The sequence below is a fragment of the Chiloscyllium plagiosum genome, unplaced genomic scaffold (assembly GCF_037043375.1).
Source record: "Chiloscyllium plagiosum isolate Xiang-an unplaced genomic scaffold, Cpla_swu_hap1 HiC_scaffold_6, whole genome shotgun sequence".
NCBI lineage: Eukaryota > Metazoa > Chordata > Chondrichthyes > Orectolobiformes > Hemiscylliidae > Chiloscyllium > Chiloscyllium plagiosum.
The window spans coordinates 77,679,318-77,694,454 of NW_028270144.1; the positions used below are offsets into that span (position 1 = coordinate 77,679,318).

Below are 15,137 nucleotides of genomic sequence, written 5' to 3' on the forward strand. Positions count from 1 at the left end.
GGATCTGAATTTTCCAGAGTTGAAAAATGTGGTGCTGAAAAAACACAGCAGGCCAGGCAGCATCCGAGGAGCAGGAGAATCGACGTTTCGGACATAAGCCCTTCTTAACCTATCTGAATTTTCCAGTATGACAGAGTAAAACTTGGCATGACAGACTAAGTTTTCATTTTCTCTTTGTTTATCATGGAGGTTAGACATTAAGTACGTTCACAAGAAGCTGCCAATTTGCTTTTAACATAATATAGCTGTTGTTTTATGTTAGATGACTATTCTAACAATCTCATTACAAATAGCAGAAAGAAAGATTTGTTCTTATTAATGCAATATCTTTACAGACACAAGCTTCAGTGAAGCATCAACCTATCTCACAAAGGTCATGCTCAGTTGGCAGTTGTAATCTATTTCCTTTCGACATAATGCTATGCATTCATTATATTCTATTTTCTTCAGTTAATATCTCTCTCCCCCACTAAGAGTCTTAAAATAAACTTCTAACTCAGCTCACTATTACTTAGCATGCTAAACTCATGTGTTCAATGGCCTTGTATGATGCCTTCCTCTCAATATTCTTGCAACATCCTATTATTGGAACTTTCCCAGTCCTAAATCCTTGCAGACTGCTAATAATAGTAATTGCTTCTGGACCCCTGTCACCCCCTCTTGTGGTCCTAAAACTCAAGTCAGCACAGAACACAGCAATTATCACCTCAGGCAGCTTAGTTGAAATCACAGGATTTCTTGTAAACGCTAATTTGAACTCAACTACTTTGTGACCTGTAAAACAAAGTCAGATCTTCACAGAATTGAAAAAAAGACCATTGAGTGTAGGAGTTGGGATGTCATATTGAGATTCTACAGGAAGTTGTTGAGGCCATTTTGGAGTACTGTTCAGTTCTGGTCACCCTGCTGTAGGAAGGATATTATTAAACCAGAAAAGATTCAAAAAAGATTTAGATTAGATTAGATTCTCTATAGTGTGGAAACAGACCCTCCGACCCAACAAGCCCACACCAACCCTCCGAACAGTAACCCACCCAGACCCATTTCCCTCTGACTAATGCACCTAACACAATGGGCAATTTAGCATGGCCAATTCACCTGACCTGCATATCTTTGGACTGTGGGAGGAAACACGCAAACTCCACGCAGACTGTCACCCGAGGGTGGAATCGAACCGGGGACTCTGGTGCTGTGAGGGAGCAGTGCTAACTACTGAGCCACTTGTACCATAATGTTCAAGTCTGGAGGGTTTGAGTTATAAAGAGAGGCTGGTTAGGCTGGGAGTTTTCCCACTATAGAGTAGGATGATCTTATAAAAAGCTTTATAAAATCATGACAGGCATAGATAGGGAAAAGACTTTTGCTATTCACCTTAAGATGGGGGGAATTTCAAACCTAGGGGGCATATTTTTTAAGGTGAAAGGAGAAAGACTTAAATGGGACCGGTGGGACAACTTCTTCCACAAGGAGAGGTTCATGTGTGGAATGAACTGCCAGAGGAAGTGGTAGATGCAGGAATGCTGCAACATTTCAAAGACATGAGTCAAAGAATGTGGTGCTGGAAAAGCACAGCCTGTCAGGCAACATCCAAGGAGCAGGAGAGTTGATGTTTTGGGCAGAAGGCCTTCATCAGGAATGAGCACTGCTGACCAGCTGTGCTTTTCCAGCACCCCACACTTTGACTCTTGATCTCCAGCATCTGCAGTCCTCACTTTCTCCTATTTTAAAAGACATGTACACAAATACAAAAGGTTTAAGAGGGATACGGACCAAACTCTGGCACATGAGACTAGTTTAGTTTAGGAAACTTGGTTGGCATGGACGATTTGGACTAAAGGGTTTGTTTCAATACTATATGACTCTATATCTAAAACACAATGTTTCTTGCACTTTAGAACTCAAGCTCTCAAATAACAATACTATGTACTATTACATCTATAGCTTCTGGGAATAGACTGAAACCTTTGCCTCAAGATAGGGCTGTTCTGGCATAGTACTTGGCTTTCGTCCTGATAAAGGGCCCTAGCACGTGCATGGATCAGACAAGAAGTCCATGCTACAGGGTATCTTCTGTTTCTATGTGGCTACTGCTTCAGAACTGGAGTAGGCCGTTCGGCCAGAATCGCGAGCCTGTTCCATCACTTCTTGAGAACAGGCTTACTGTGGCCTACCTGCCTTCGGCCCATAGCTCGCAGGATCATTGACACCATTAACCATATTGTCAACAATAAATAATTTAAGATAAAAAAATTGATGTGCACACGAGCAACTGTCCATACTGTGGGTCTGCACATTAGTTAGCGATAGTCAAATTCCGAGCAAAGGCCAATACAAACATGTCAAAACGGGGGATAAGTGGAGTTGTGAAGCAAACCACGTTGACTGAAAAGAAATACACAATGTTACTTTCCATTAACAGGTTCGATCCTGTAATATGATGACAACGAACCCGTAACATTCTGCTAAAAGACCCATCAACCGACTAACTTGAAGACTGGAGACGAAGCCTCACCCCATTCCCCCCACAGAGCCACATTCCTCTGTGGAATAGCAGCACCGCCTCAGCCAGGAATTGACGGAAACATTCCGATCATTATCAGGAAACATGAACATTGGTTGGTTAATGACTGATTTGTTTCCGCCACCGATCCCACAAAGTAACTTAATTTCACTACTCACATGGAAAGGAATCTCGTGTAAAATTGCTCAGGAAATCTAAACAAGTGCAGATTCAATGAAAAGTATCTCCTCCCTCGCTCCATTTCACTGGAAGGACTGAGTACATTTCCCAGAGCTTTATAGCATGACATTCCTCTCCCTGTGGAATGCCCTGTGCCGGGACGCCGATCACAAACTCTTTTTACAAAACTCGTCCCCTGGGTTTTGAACAACAGGGGCGACCTTAGCTGCATCTTCGACAACTAAATCATTATCACCACCGGGAACCGACTCAGAAACGAAAACCAAAAAAGGTTAAACAACCCAGTCACAACCACTTTTTTTTTAAACTCACCCGGATTGGTGACAACTCCCAGTCAAGGACCTGGGTAAAACTAACTTGTTTCGTTAATCCTACGACGAAAGCGAACGAGCGACATCGCAAACAAAAATGAAAACTTGGAAGAGAATGTGCTCACCATTTGGCGGACGATGTCTGCCGAAGCCATCACGGGGCTGGAGCCGGTCGGAGCGGCCGGCGGTGACGATAATGCCTGGAGTGGGGGGGGGGAAGAGAGGAGCGGATGAGACTCGAGCGATCGAAGGTAACGGTTGGAACCGGGAAGTCGGGAGAGGAACGGGTGGTGATTGGGAATGGAAGCGGCTGATGGTGACAGTTCGAACCGGGCGAGGTTGGATCGGCTCGCGCTGACGGTTAGGACTGGAACGCGGATGCTCCGTTTCAATCAGGGCACAATACAGGACCATACCAAACACATTAGGGAATGGAGCGCACACACACGTGTGTGCAATAAGTTAATTGTAACTCGCAAAAACACACAGCTATGATCCACTCTGGTTTAGTTACATATATTCTATTTAAAAGGCACACTAGAAACTGTCCACTTATTTAATATTTTGCCTTGGCATTTGTTCTCTTCCTTAAGTCCCCTATTATACTGTAGCCCGATGGTTGGTGCTTGATTGACAGCTAGACGGTGTGGGACCGGAAGTAATTGGTTGCTATGGGATAATGGGGTGGGAGACTGTTTGCTTCTGACCACAAGGAAACTCAGCAGCAGCTTGGAAATAGGCTCGTTAGTGAAAGAAAAAAAGAGGCGGATACAGTGATGCCGCTCAAAGGTTGTGCCGGTCGGTTGAAAAAACGCTGCTAATACAAAATAATTTCGTAATGGCAGCGGAATTGAGCGTGAACGCCGTGTGGCAGTTTCTTTCGGACAGAGGAGGGAAAGTGCCGAGTGCTGTGCTGCTGGAACATTTCACAGTTTTTCTGAACAACCCCAAGAAGAGGGCAGACGCTCGAGGGCTGTTCAAAGAGTTCGTGAACAAAGTGGGGCTGGTGGTCCAAGAAGATGGGGTGAAATACGTGTGTTTGAAGAAGAAGTACCGACATCAGATTAACTGGTCCGAGGTATCTGCAGATGGTAAGGGGCATGGCTGGAAAGACAGTGATGGTGCTGCCGGCGGTGTGGAAAAACGTGACAGACAGTCTGAAAGAATCGGCAACAGTTCGTCTACAGAAGGGAGAAAACAAAGCCTAGATGGAGGAGCTTTGACAGATCCGCCTAAATCGGTACTTTCCGCATCAGTCGTTAATGGTGGGTGTTTGGACAACTCGTATGATGAGGGATGCAATGAAAGCCAACAGACTGTGCTGTTGGACCAGCGCAGTGCTGAAGAAGACGGGCGAGTTGCAAGGCACTCCCATGTAAATGGGGCGAACGAACAAGTTGCTTCGTCAAATGGAACTCCAACAGTATCAAATATGACCACAGAAATGGAGAATCAAGCCCAAACCGAGCATAATCAAGCAACGAAATTGGTGACGGAATCCAGACAATTAGCTAATGATTTGGGCGAAACATTGCTACATCAAGACACCAGTAAGACTGTTCAGAAAACGAAAAATGGTGGCGATCTACTCGCCAATTTATTCAATTCGGGCGATGATAGAAAAAGCACTCTAACCTGGAATTTTTCTGAAAGTACCGCAAAACAGGCGCCAGAATCCGAAAAAATAGAAAACATTGACTCCACAGAACGTGATATTAAGTCAAAGAATGAAAGTAAAATGTTAATTACACCTTATTGCAACTTTTCACCTGCTGAAGTCAAGATAAGTCCAGACGTTAATGTCCGAAGACCTTCCCGAAAGCGTTTACAACGAAGCCTGGCAGTTAGTCGATCAAGCAGCCTTTTTGATGATGGAAACACAATTGAGGTCTCGACCAATGCATCCAGTTCAGCCAGTGAAAGCTTGTTAAGTACACCCAGGTCGAGTAGGAAAAATTTTAGGGAACTAATGATTAGCAGCTCACCTCAGCTGAGACATAGTGTTGCTTACAGTAACTCTGCTGCCTTTCTAAATGTTAAACAAGGAGATTTGGGATCTGATAGAAACGAAAGTGACTCCTCTTTGACTTCAAAATTGAGTGATGAAGATACAGGGTCAGTAGCACTTGATCCCTTGGAACATGAATGGATGTTGCATGCCTCGGAAGGAAGATGGGATAGCCTCAAAGCATTACTGACAACTGATCCCAGTCTGATCACTTGGAAAGATTTTGTCACTGGGTTTACATGTCTTCATTGGGCAGCAAAACATGGTAAACCGGAATTACTGGCAATGCTAGTCAATTATGCAGCTAAATATGACATTCCAATCAATATTAATATTCGGTCTAGTGGTGGTTACACCCCTCTGCATTTGGCTGCTATGCATGGGCACACGGAAGTAGTGAAACTGTTGTCTGGTGCCTATGACGCTGATGTTGATATTAGAGATTATAGTGGTAAGAAGGCATGGCAATACCTCAGCCAAGATACTTCTGAAGAGTTGAGGAGTCTTATCGGTGCATCTAGAAACTTGGACTCTGAAAGCATGTTACAGAATGAAAGTGGACGTTGGAGACTGTCAAAGGTTCTTCCTTCCAATCTGACCCACAAAGTGTCCAGTGCTCTTGAAGAAGACGCTTATACAGATGGCTCAATCATAAAACCAGTCAGCCGGAAAACCTCGATTAACAAGATGAAATTCAATCGAATAAGATTTAAAACACAAGTCATTCAGTCTACACCTTCCCTGCAAGGAACAGGTGATCATAAAGACCCAAAAAATGCATTGAAACTCAGACCAAAGTCAACTATTTTTGGATAAAAACATCATTAGAGTTTATAGGATTCCTGAGATGAGCCGAATGTAGTATAAAACAGTTTATTTTGACTACACTTAATAAAATTATTAAATCAATATTGCCAACTTGAACATTTTCACTCTCGGTAAAGAAAATATTTGGTGCATATTTGTTAGGTGCCTTCTAATGAATTATGCTAATTATCTGTATATATGTCCTACTCTAAGTATCCTTTTAGTTCCAAATTGCACTTTTCCACTAGAGTTGGCACTTATATTTGACAGAAACAGTCTTCTATTTTAATTCATTGCTGTAGAATTTAGAAATACAATACATTCACTAGATAACTGGAGAACATTGAGATAGGACAAAAACCCTGTAGACTGTTGTTCTAATAAAATTGTTGTCATAGTCATGTAATACTGATGGAATACCAAGTAAAATATTGAGAGACCTGGCGCATTCCGATTCACATTCATGGTGACGTTATAATGCCTCCAAATGTTAATCTGATAGTTCAATTGCAAATACCTGTGAACAACATTGGAAGTAACTTCAGTGATTTTTAAAAAAGTAGAAGCATTTCGTTTTTGAAAGTCAGCCTTGACTTCATCAAATAGTTACCACAAGTTTAAATCTATGTTATGTAAGTTATGACCAAATGTGCTGCTCTTAATTGTGATCGGTTATGCTTGACAAGATAGCTAGAATGAAAAAGGTTCTAAGGGGGGACATTCTTTCTCTAAGTAATGTAACACATGAATATTATGAAATAGCATTTGTAAACTTAAGATGCTAATTAACTAAACATATCTGTAATAGAATTTTTCATCCTTCTCTAAAGAAGAAAATATATTATGTCTGAACCTTATTATGTCCTCCCACCCCTCCCCACAAGCGCGCGCGCACACACACATACACACACGACAGTATAAAATCTAAGATTTATGTTATATAAATTATACAAATTAATTTGGTTTCAGGTATCTGTTGTAAGAGGTGAAATAGGAAAGTTAGTGCACTGAGAAACTATATTCAGGCTGGTCTTTTTAAGTTTTTGCTGTCAGATTCCAGATAAGTCCTTTTGTTTTACAATATTTGCAAAATATACTGCCAATAAACGGCTGAACTTTTAGTTACCCTTAGTACAGCTTCTGAAAAATGAAATGAAGCTCGTTAAGGTATTGAACGAAATATTGGCTCAGTACATCTTGTTCATACTGTCCTGAAGATACCAGCAATTCTTCTTTCAAAGCTGAAATGCTGCTTAAATTAAGGTGGACATTAATTTCAATAATTAAATAAAAGCGTAGGTGCTATTGTGAGAGGAATTAACTGTGAATGTTTTCAAAAACATCTCAATATGCCTTGAGCCATTTATTATGGAAACTTATAAACATTTCTCTCATTGCTAAAGTGTAATATAGTTTCCTGAATCCCATGACAAGTCTGTAATTTTCTTCCTTCAGATTAAATAACTTGATTTGTATTAACAAGCTATTGTGTGTTAAAATTGTTACCCCATTTCCAAACAATACAAAAGGTGGCTTAGTATATTGAATTTTGTGGATTTTAAGTGTTTCTACAGGTGTACAGAATGTCAGATAGGCTGTGTTGCATTTGAATTATTGCTTAGTTAGGATATTAAAGGATATTACAGTTTTAAGTTGTGACAAGCTGTTAACTCTGTTCAGAATTATTGAATGTATAGTATTGAACTGCACAAATCACAAAAACTGAACTGAGCAAAACTCTATGTTTAATGTAAAATAATTAATTAATTGTTTTCTTAAACATCTGTCAGATATTTGTTTTCCAGTATAAGCCATTTTGCTTTAGTGGCCCTTTAAATGTCTTTTGGAACATGTATATTTTATAAAATATTTCATTGGTCACTTAGTCCTTATATGTCTTAAAATTTGGTCTGGAAAAATATTACATTTAACCTCTATTATACTTTTCCTCTCCCTATAAATTTCCCACAGAAAGGGGTTTTGAGGCTGAGATAAACTTAACTGAACTCATAATCGCTGTGTGTTCATGGCATAGAATTATATGCGATTTGGCAAAGATTGACAGTGTTATTCAGAGGTCTGCAAAGATGGCTGATGTGAGAGACTTGTAATGCTTGCTGTCTACAATGCTTTCTAATTTTGGAGATATTTGTTTGGAAAGAGTAGTTTATGTTCTATTGCTGACTTTTGCCATAAATGACAAGTATTTTCAATGTTGACAAGTAGTAAAAATGGAAAAAGACTGTTCTAGTTCCTTTCACTGATTTCCTCGGGTACAATGAATACAAAACCACTTCTGGTACTGTGGCTGAAAAGGTCAAACCAGTGTGCCTGGCACAACTTGAACTGGAGTGACAGCCCATTCTCTGGCAGCCAGTAAGAGACACCGATGTCGTGTAAAGGCAAGAGAGAAAAGGGGGAAGGCTATAACAGAGTCTGATGATAATTAAGCAAAGGGATTCTACTTAAAAGAATAGGCAAGTTGTCATGAAATCAGAAATTACTGGAACAACTCAACAAATCTGGCAGCATCAGTAGAGACAAAGCAGAGTTAATGTTTCAGGTCCAGGTGATCCTCCTTCTGTACCAGAACTGGAAGAAGCATCACTGAATTCAAAATGTTAACTCTGCTTTCCCGCCACAGATGCTGCCAGACCTACTGAGTTATTCCAGCAATTTTTGATTTTGTTTCTGATTTCTAGTATCCGAAATTCTTTGGTTTTTCAGGGTAAAATCAGCTTTTTTTAAAATCAGCTTTTTTTTTGGATGTTCTCCTGATTGCTTCATGTTACAAGCATGGATCAAACTACAATTTGAGGACCAACATAATACTACAGCACTACATCATACATTGCAACTTTCACAAAACTGCTAATAATATTAGAAAAATGTGAATGTTTCAAATTTATTGATATTTTAACCATTTCTGCTACAAGATTAGTGGTAAAGAAAACTATGATGTAACAAGACTGAATGATAAAATTACTTTTAAAAATGTCTTTATTTGTTTCAGTGGATGCTGTGTAATTTTTGTGTTTGGATGCCTTTTGTATGTTTTTGCTTTGAAAACACATAGCACTTTATACTTTGTGAATGTGACTAAACAAAAGAATGGTTCATCTCTTTTTGTTGAAGTATAATATAGTTTGTTTACTAACATTATGTAATTAAACATAAAACAAAAACAAGTCATTTGTAAATCATGATTAACATTAAATCATTTTTCATTTTGGGAGATCAAAAATGCATTGCATTGGCACCTGTGTACATGTTTAAATTCAGCCTTCATTAATTAGTCAAATTTTTCTTGTCTTTGCATTTTGTTTAAGAATGTGAAATGAGAGGAACAGCAAATTTCCACTGAGACAGGACAACAAAACAAAGCAACACTACATTGGCATTCTCATTCAGAGAAGACATATGGCTGGTGTGAGAAATGAATACCTTCGCATTACTGCTATGAGTGATAATATGAGGCTAGAATTCACAGCACGGGAGGAAGCTAGTAAGATTATTGTGCATGTACCAGTTGCTTCTCTGAATTAATAATTAAAGGAAAGCTGAGTGTGATGTATCTATCTTTATGTTCAAAGTAATTCCTGTTTCATAAAATAACTTTACACTTTCAATTTGCTTAATGATTTAGACTTTATTGTTATGTGTACTCAAGTATAGGAATAAGATTGTGAAAAGTTTGTGTCATCACACATGCTGCCATCTTAGATACAAGTACCTAGGTACAAAAACGTAAGAACAACGTTAAACATTAAAGTCTTTCTTAGTATTAAGTTGAAAAATAAAGAACTAAAGATAAACATTCAAACTTTGCCATCTTTCTTAACTACTTAGCCATGCTGGGACCACGCTATCTATAAGGGCTCCACCTCCCCATCTCCTCAGCTTTGACACGCTGTCCCCGGGCTGGCTCCATCTCCCCTACTTGTTGCTGCAGATGTCAGGGAAACCTCCATCGCTGTGTTGGATCTCAGACTGCCAAAGCCTTGGCCTCGCCTTCCATCTGCAAACTAATCCTCGGCCTCAACTTTGGACCGGGTGCTGGGCATCGGGAACTCACTAAGAGTCCTGGGTTTGGCCCCTAGTTGCTGCCTCACACTGGACATCTTGCCACCCGCCAAAATCAACAAGCCCAATACCGCTGCTCTCCAGAAGGTAAATAAAAGAAAAAAAGGCACAGCTTGACATCTAGTATACAAAACCTATAATGTTAGTAAAGCAACCAGCATGGGGGAATTAAGACAATAAGAAATAGGAGCAGGGGTAGCCCATTCAATCTCATGCCTACTCTGCCATTCGAGAGGATCACGGCTGGTCCAACATTCCTCACTTCCACTTTCCTGCATTTTCCTGTATCCCTTGATTTCCCCCTACTGATCATGAATTTATCTCAGCTGTAAATATACATAAGGGCTCTGTCCCCACAGTTCTTTGTTGCAAAGTGTTCCAAAGACACTGAATCCTTTGAGAGAAGAAATTCTCCCTCACCTCAGTCTTAAATTGACACTCCTTTATTCTGAGACTGTTCTCTCTGGTCTCAGACTCTCTATTGAATGGAAACATCCTCTCAGCATTTACTCTATCAAGTTCCTTAAGAATTCTGTACGTTTCAATAGATCGCCTCTCATTCATTTAAACTTCAGTGAGTAGAGTCCCCACCTGTTTAGTCTTTGCTCATAAGACAATCCTTCCATACCAGGGATCATCGAGTGAACCTTCTCTGAACTGCCTCCAATGAAATAATATACTAACATCCAATTCACATTTTCAATATTAGAATAACCTATTGCTGTTTTTAAAGAAGTACCTAAGAAATTTAGTGTTTTTTTAAATTGAAAAGGTAGAACTTGGAACATAAGAAATAGAAGCATGGATAGACTTTTCAGCCCTCAAGCCTGGCCAGTCAATATCTCTGATACTTCTCCGCCTCCCTGATGCATTGTACTGTCCACAGCTCAAATTCCAGCTCATCAACTCTGAGTGAAGTTTCTCAAGCAGCCAACATTTCCTGTAGACATAGTCACAGTGGATTGCACCAACTCCAATGTATAACAGCTACAACTCATCATTTGCCCAGCCATCCCCATTCTATTCAGTGAATTAATTTGAGCCTTAAACATTTCAAAAATGAATTTCTTAACTGTGCTTTTCACCTTTAGATTTAAACCAATCGGCCAAATGAGAGATGCAGAAAAAATATCCACCAAACAACTATCTGTTTTTTTTTTGTCACATTTTAGCTCTGCAGGTAGAAACAAGTTAAGACACTCTCTGTTGCTGTTTTTTATCGGCTGCTGTCACTGCCTTTCTTGTGCAGGTCTGCTCTTCTCTTTATGAAGCTATTGTCCCTGGTATCTCACATTGTTTGAGAAGCTGCTGACTCTGCTGTCTCTCTTGTGTCTATTTAGCTGTTGTCTCCACTCTGACTTGGAACAAAAGATGTTTCCCCTTGACTTGCCTTCAACTTTAATACATTGAATAGCAACAAAGTAGGTTTTAAATTCTGCATTTGGCCATGTTAATGCCAACCTGCAAGCCAGAGATCTTGGGACTGGATGAGAAATGGTAGCAATTATCTTTGTTATCTTGATGGAAACAAGCACAAAACTTTCAGGTTAAAGTTATCCAGCAGAATATCAATATAATATAACCAAACTTTTTTTGCCAAATAAAAACTTTTTATTCCAAAAGTTTATATTTCAGGATGTGTACGTCACTGGCTAAGTATCTGTTACGTATCAGAAATTACCTTGAGAAGGTGGTGCTAATGTATTCCCTGTGGGTTTGGGTACAACCGCTAGGGTATCAGAAAAAAACGTTCTTGGATTTTGACCCATCAATAGTGAAAGAACAATGATATTGCTCTAAGTCAGTATGGTTCATAGATTAAAGAGGAACCTGCAGATGGTGATGTTCCCCAGTGCCTGCTACCTTTTGATGGTTTGAGTGGTAGAAGCTACAGTTTGAAAGGTACTGGTGAGTGGAGCAATGTAATTTATATAGATGAATATCGCTGCTACTGCCAGTGGAGGGAGTGAATGCTGCTTTGTCCTGGATATTTTTGAATTTCTTGAGTTTTGCTTGAGTTACACTCATTTAGCCAAGTGAAGAATATTCAATTACACTTTTAACTTGTACCTTATAGTTGATGAACAGACTTTTGCAAGTTAGAAGGTGATTTACTCAACACAGAATTTCTAGCCTCCAACCTGCTCTTGTAGTCACACTAATTATATGGCTGGTTGAATTCAGTTTCTGGTCAATGGTCTCTCCAGGATATGAATTTTATGGGATTCAGTGTTCCCAATTCCACTGAATGTCAAGAAAAGGTGGCTAGATTCTCTCTTGGCAGAGATGACAATTGCCTTGCATTTGTATGACACATATATTACTTACCATTTGTTAGCCCAAACGTGAATATTGTTGAGGCTTTTCTGCATGTGAGCGTGGACTGGTTTGATATCTGAGAAAGCATGAATGGTGTTGAACATTGGTGATTTTGTGCAATGAACTTCCCCAGTAGTGACCAAAAAGTGGAAACATCATTGATGAAGCAGCTGAGGATGAAAGCTAGGGAACAACCCTCTGGAATACCAGGAGTAACATCCTAGATCTAAGACAATTGATCTCCCAACAACCAGAGCACTTTTACATTGTACTAGGCATGAATTCAACCAATTCCCATTAACTTCAGTTTATTAGGGCTCCATAATGTGACACTTAATCAAATGCTGTTGTGATGACAAGGGCAGTTACATTCACCTCACTTAATGAGTTCTAGACTAAAATTGCCATCAGGAGTTTTGCTTTCAAAAAAGCAGGCTTCATACCTTTATTCACAGATGAAAAATTGATCCATTTCCTCTATTCACATTAAACTAAAGGATAACAATATTAATTATATCTGCAATTTGTTTGCACTTTTTGACGCATAAGTAATCCTTCCTAGGGCAGCATGATGGCTCAGTGCTTAACACTGCTGCCTCACAGCACCATGGTCTCCAGGTTCAATTCCACCCTCGGGTGACTGTCTGTGTGGAGTTTGCACATTCTCCCCATGTCTGCATGAGTTTCCTCCCACAGGCCAAAGATGTGCAGGTCAATTGAATTGGCCATGCTAAATTGCCCATAGTGTTAGGTCCATTAGTCAGAGGGAAATGGGTCTGGGTGGGTTACTCTTCAGAGGGTCGGTGTGGACTGGTTGGGCTGAAGGGCCTGTTTCCACACTGTAAGTAATCTAATCTATTTATGTATATTTGAGGCCAAGAAAATCCCATATCCCATGTTGATCTTAATCTATTGCTCCTCAGTAAAAAAAAGTGGACAATGGCCAGGGTTCTGATTCCTGATTATTAACCATTAACATAGGCATTCAAGCATAGATTTTGAAATCTGGAAGATGGTCTTGGCTGTAATGACATGTACAATTATGTAGCTTACCAGTACTTATTGTCATTATTCACATGAATAAATTTAATTCTTGATTGGAATGTAGTGGCTAATACTGTTTTGTAGAGCAATGATTCAGATAAACTAAGAACAAGGAGCAGGAATAGGCAATTCAGCTCCTCATGTCTGCACCACCATTTGATAAAATTCTGGCTGATCTCATCTCGGCCTCAACTTTATTTTCTTGCCCACTGTCCATCACCCTTCAGCTCATTACTAACTAAAAAGTTGTCTTTCTCCTCAACATCCAACATCTCTCTCCCAAATCCACCACACTCTGGCGTCATGAATTCCACAGATTTATGACCCTTTGAGAGAAGTAATTTCTCATCATCTCTTTTTAATCTGGTCCCCATTGTCCTAAAACTATGATGTCTTGTTCTAGATTGCCCACATACGGAAACATCTTTTCTACGTCTACTTTGTCTATCCCCTTTTGCATCTATATACCTCAATTAGATCTCCTCTCATTCTTCTAAACTCCAAAGAGCATAGGCCCTAACTGCTCTATTGCTCTTCATGATACAAGCCCTTTATCTCTGGAATCAATCTAGTGAACCTCCTCTAAACTGCCTCCAATGCCACTACACACTCTTTAAATAGGTGAACCAAAATTGTACACCATACTCCAGGTGTGGTCTCACTAAAGCTTTGTACGGTTGCAGGAACATTTCCCTAGTTTAATACCATATTCCTTTAGCAATAAAGGCCAACATTCTATTTTCCTTCCTCATCCACCTGCTATACCTGGATACTGGTTTTCTGCAATTCATGTATGAGGACACCCAGATCCCTCTGCACCGTAGCACTCTGAACTTTCTCTCCATTTAGATAGCAAGTTACCTTTCTATTCCTCAAATTTCACACTTATCCACATTAAACTTTACCTGCCAAATTTTGGCCCATTGATTTAACCTACCTAGATCCATTTAAAAATTTCTAGTTCTTCATTGCAACTAACTTTCCCACCTATTTTAGTGTTATCTGCAAATCTAGGTATACTTTCTGCATTTTTAAACTCTTTTAAGTTTTCTATCTCCACATCCAAGTCTTTAACATAGATTGTAAATTGTTGGGGCCCAAGAACTGAACCCTATGGCATCACAATAGTTACATCTTGTCAACGAGTAAAAGACCCATTTATCCTGACTCTGTTTTCTGTTGGTTGACCAATTCTCAATCCAAGCTAATAAGTTACCCTTAACCGCATGTGATCTTACTTTGTATTTACTTTTGGTGTGGCACTTTATCAAATGCCTTCTGGAAGTCCAGATACACTACATCTGCAGGTATCCACTTTGTTACATCTTCAAAAACCTCTGGCAAATTTGTCAAGCCTGATTTACCCTTCTTAAACCTGTGCTGACTCTGGAATCAAGAATCAGAGCTTGTAGCAGAGGAAGGAAAGATAATATGATAAGTAAAATTACAGAACACCATTAGATCAAGTTCAAAGGTGACTTGTTACAAATAAGTTTTATTGGTAACATTACGTGTGTTTCCAAATCAATCTCCCACATGTGATTTCAGTTTTTAATGTAAATTTAACGTTAGGTTGGGATATTGACAAATACCTGTCCTGTATCTATTTTAATTGTTATGAATATGTAGAATATGTAAACATTTAATTACTCATGGGTTGAGGGTATCACTGATGAGGCCAACAAGTATTGCCTATCTTAAATTTCCCTTACAAAATTAGTGGTGAGCTGCCTTCTGAAACCCATGCTGTCTCTCTGTTGTCATTGCTGTTAGGAATAATGTTACAGAATATTGACCCAGTGACAGCAAAAGGAATGGCTGTCTAGTTGTAAGTTAAAATGCTATATGCTTGATCTTCTTGGTG

At 39.6% G+C, this 15,137-nt stretch overlaps 2 protein-coding genes across 5 annotated transcripts in view; one reads left to right on the forward strand and one right to left on the reverse strand.

Moving 5' to 3' along the window:
* The window catches only part of septin10 (septin 10), a 95,819-nt gene extending 90,707 nt beyond the window's left edge, over positions 1 to 5,112 (reverse strand). The window contains exon 1 of one of the 4 annotated variants that reach the window (XM_087988138.1): positions 4,998 to 5,112. Coding sequence is in view for 2 of the 4 variants with exons in the window: in XM_043691786.2 (XP_043547721.1) it covers positions 3,138 to 3,167 (30 nt within the window). In the remaining 2 variants the exon portion in view is untranslated. Of the gene's footprint in view, positions 1 to 3,137; positions 3,376 to 4,781; positions 4,801 to 4,997 lie in introns of those variants that run through there. The other 3 variants (XM_087988139.1, XM_043691786.2, XM_087988136.1) reach the window with 3 other exon arrangements.
* On the forward strand, positions 3,685 to 6,267 carry sowahca (sosondowah ankyrin repeat domain family Ca). Its single transcript, XM_087988132.1, has one exon. It carries the CDS (start codon positions 3,851 to 3,853, stop codon positions 5,834 to 5,836), a length of 1,986 nt encoding a protein of 661 aa, XP_087844258.1. The 5' UTR covers positions 3,685 to 3,850; the 3' UTR covers positions 5,837 to 6,267.
* The last annotated feature ends 8,870 nt before the right edge of the window (positions 6,268 to 15,137 follow it).

Bases quoted from the DNA above. Each gene is read 5' to 3' on its own strand.
- sowahca (XM_087988132.1), top strand. From the start codon at position 3,851: ATGGCAGCGGAATTGAGCGTGAACGCCGTGTGGCAGTTTCTTTCGGAC.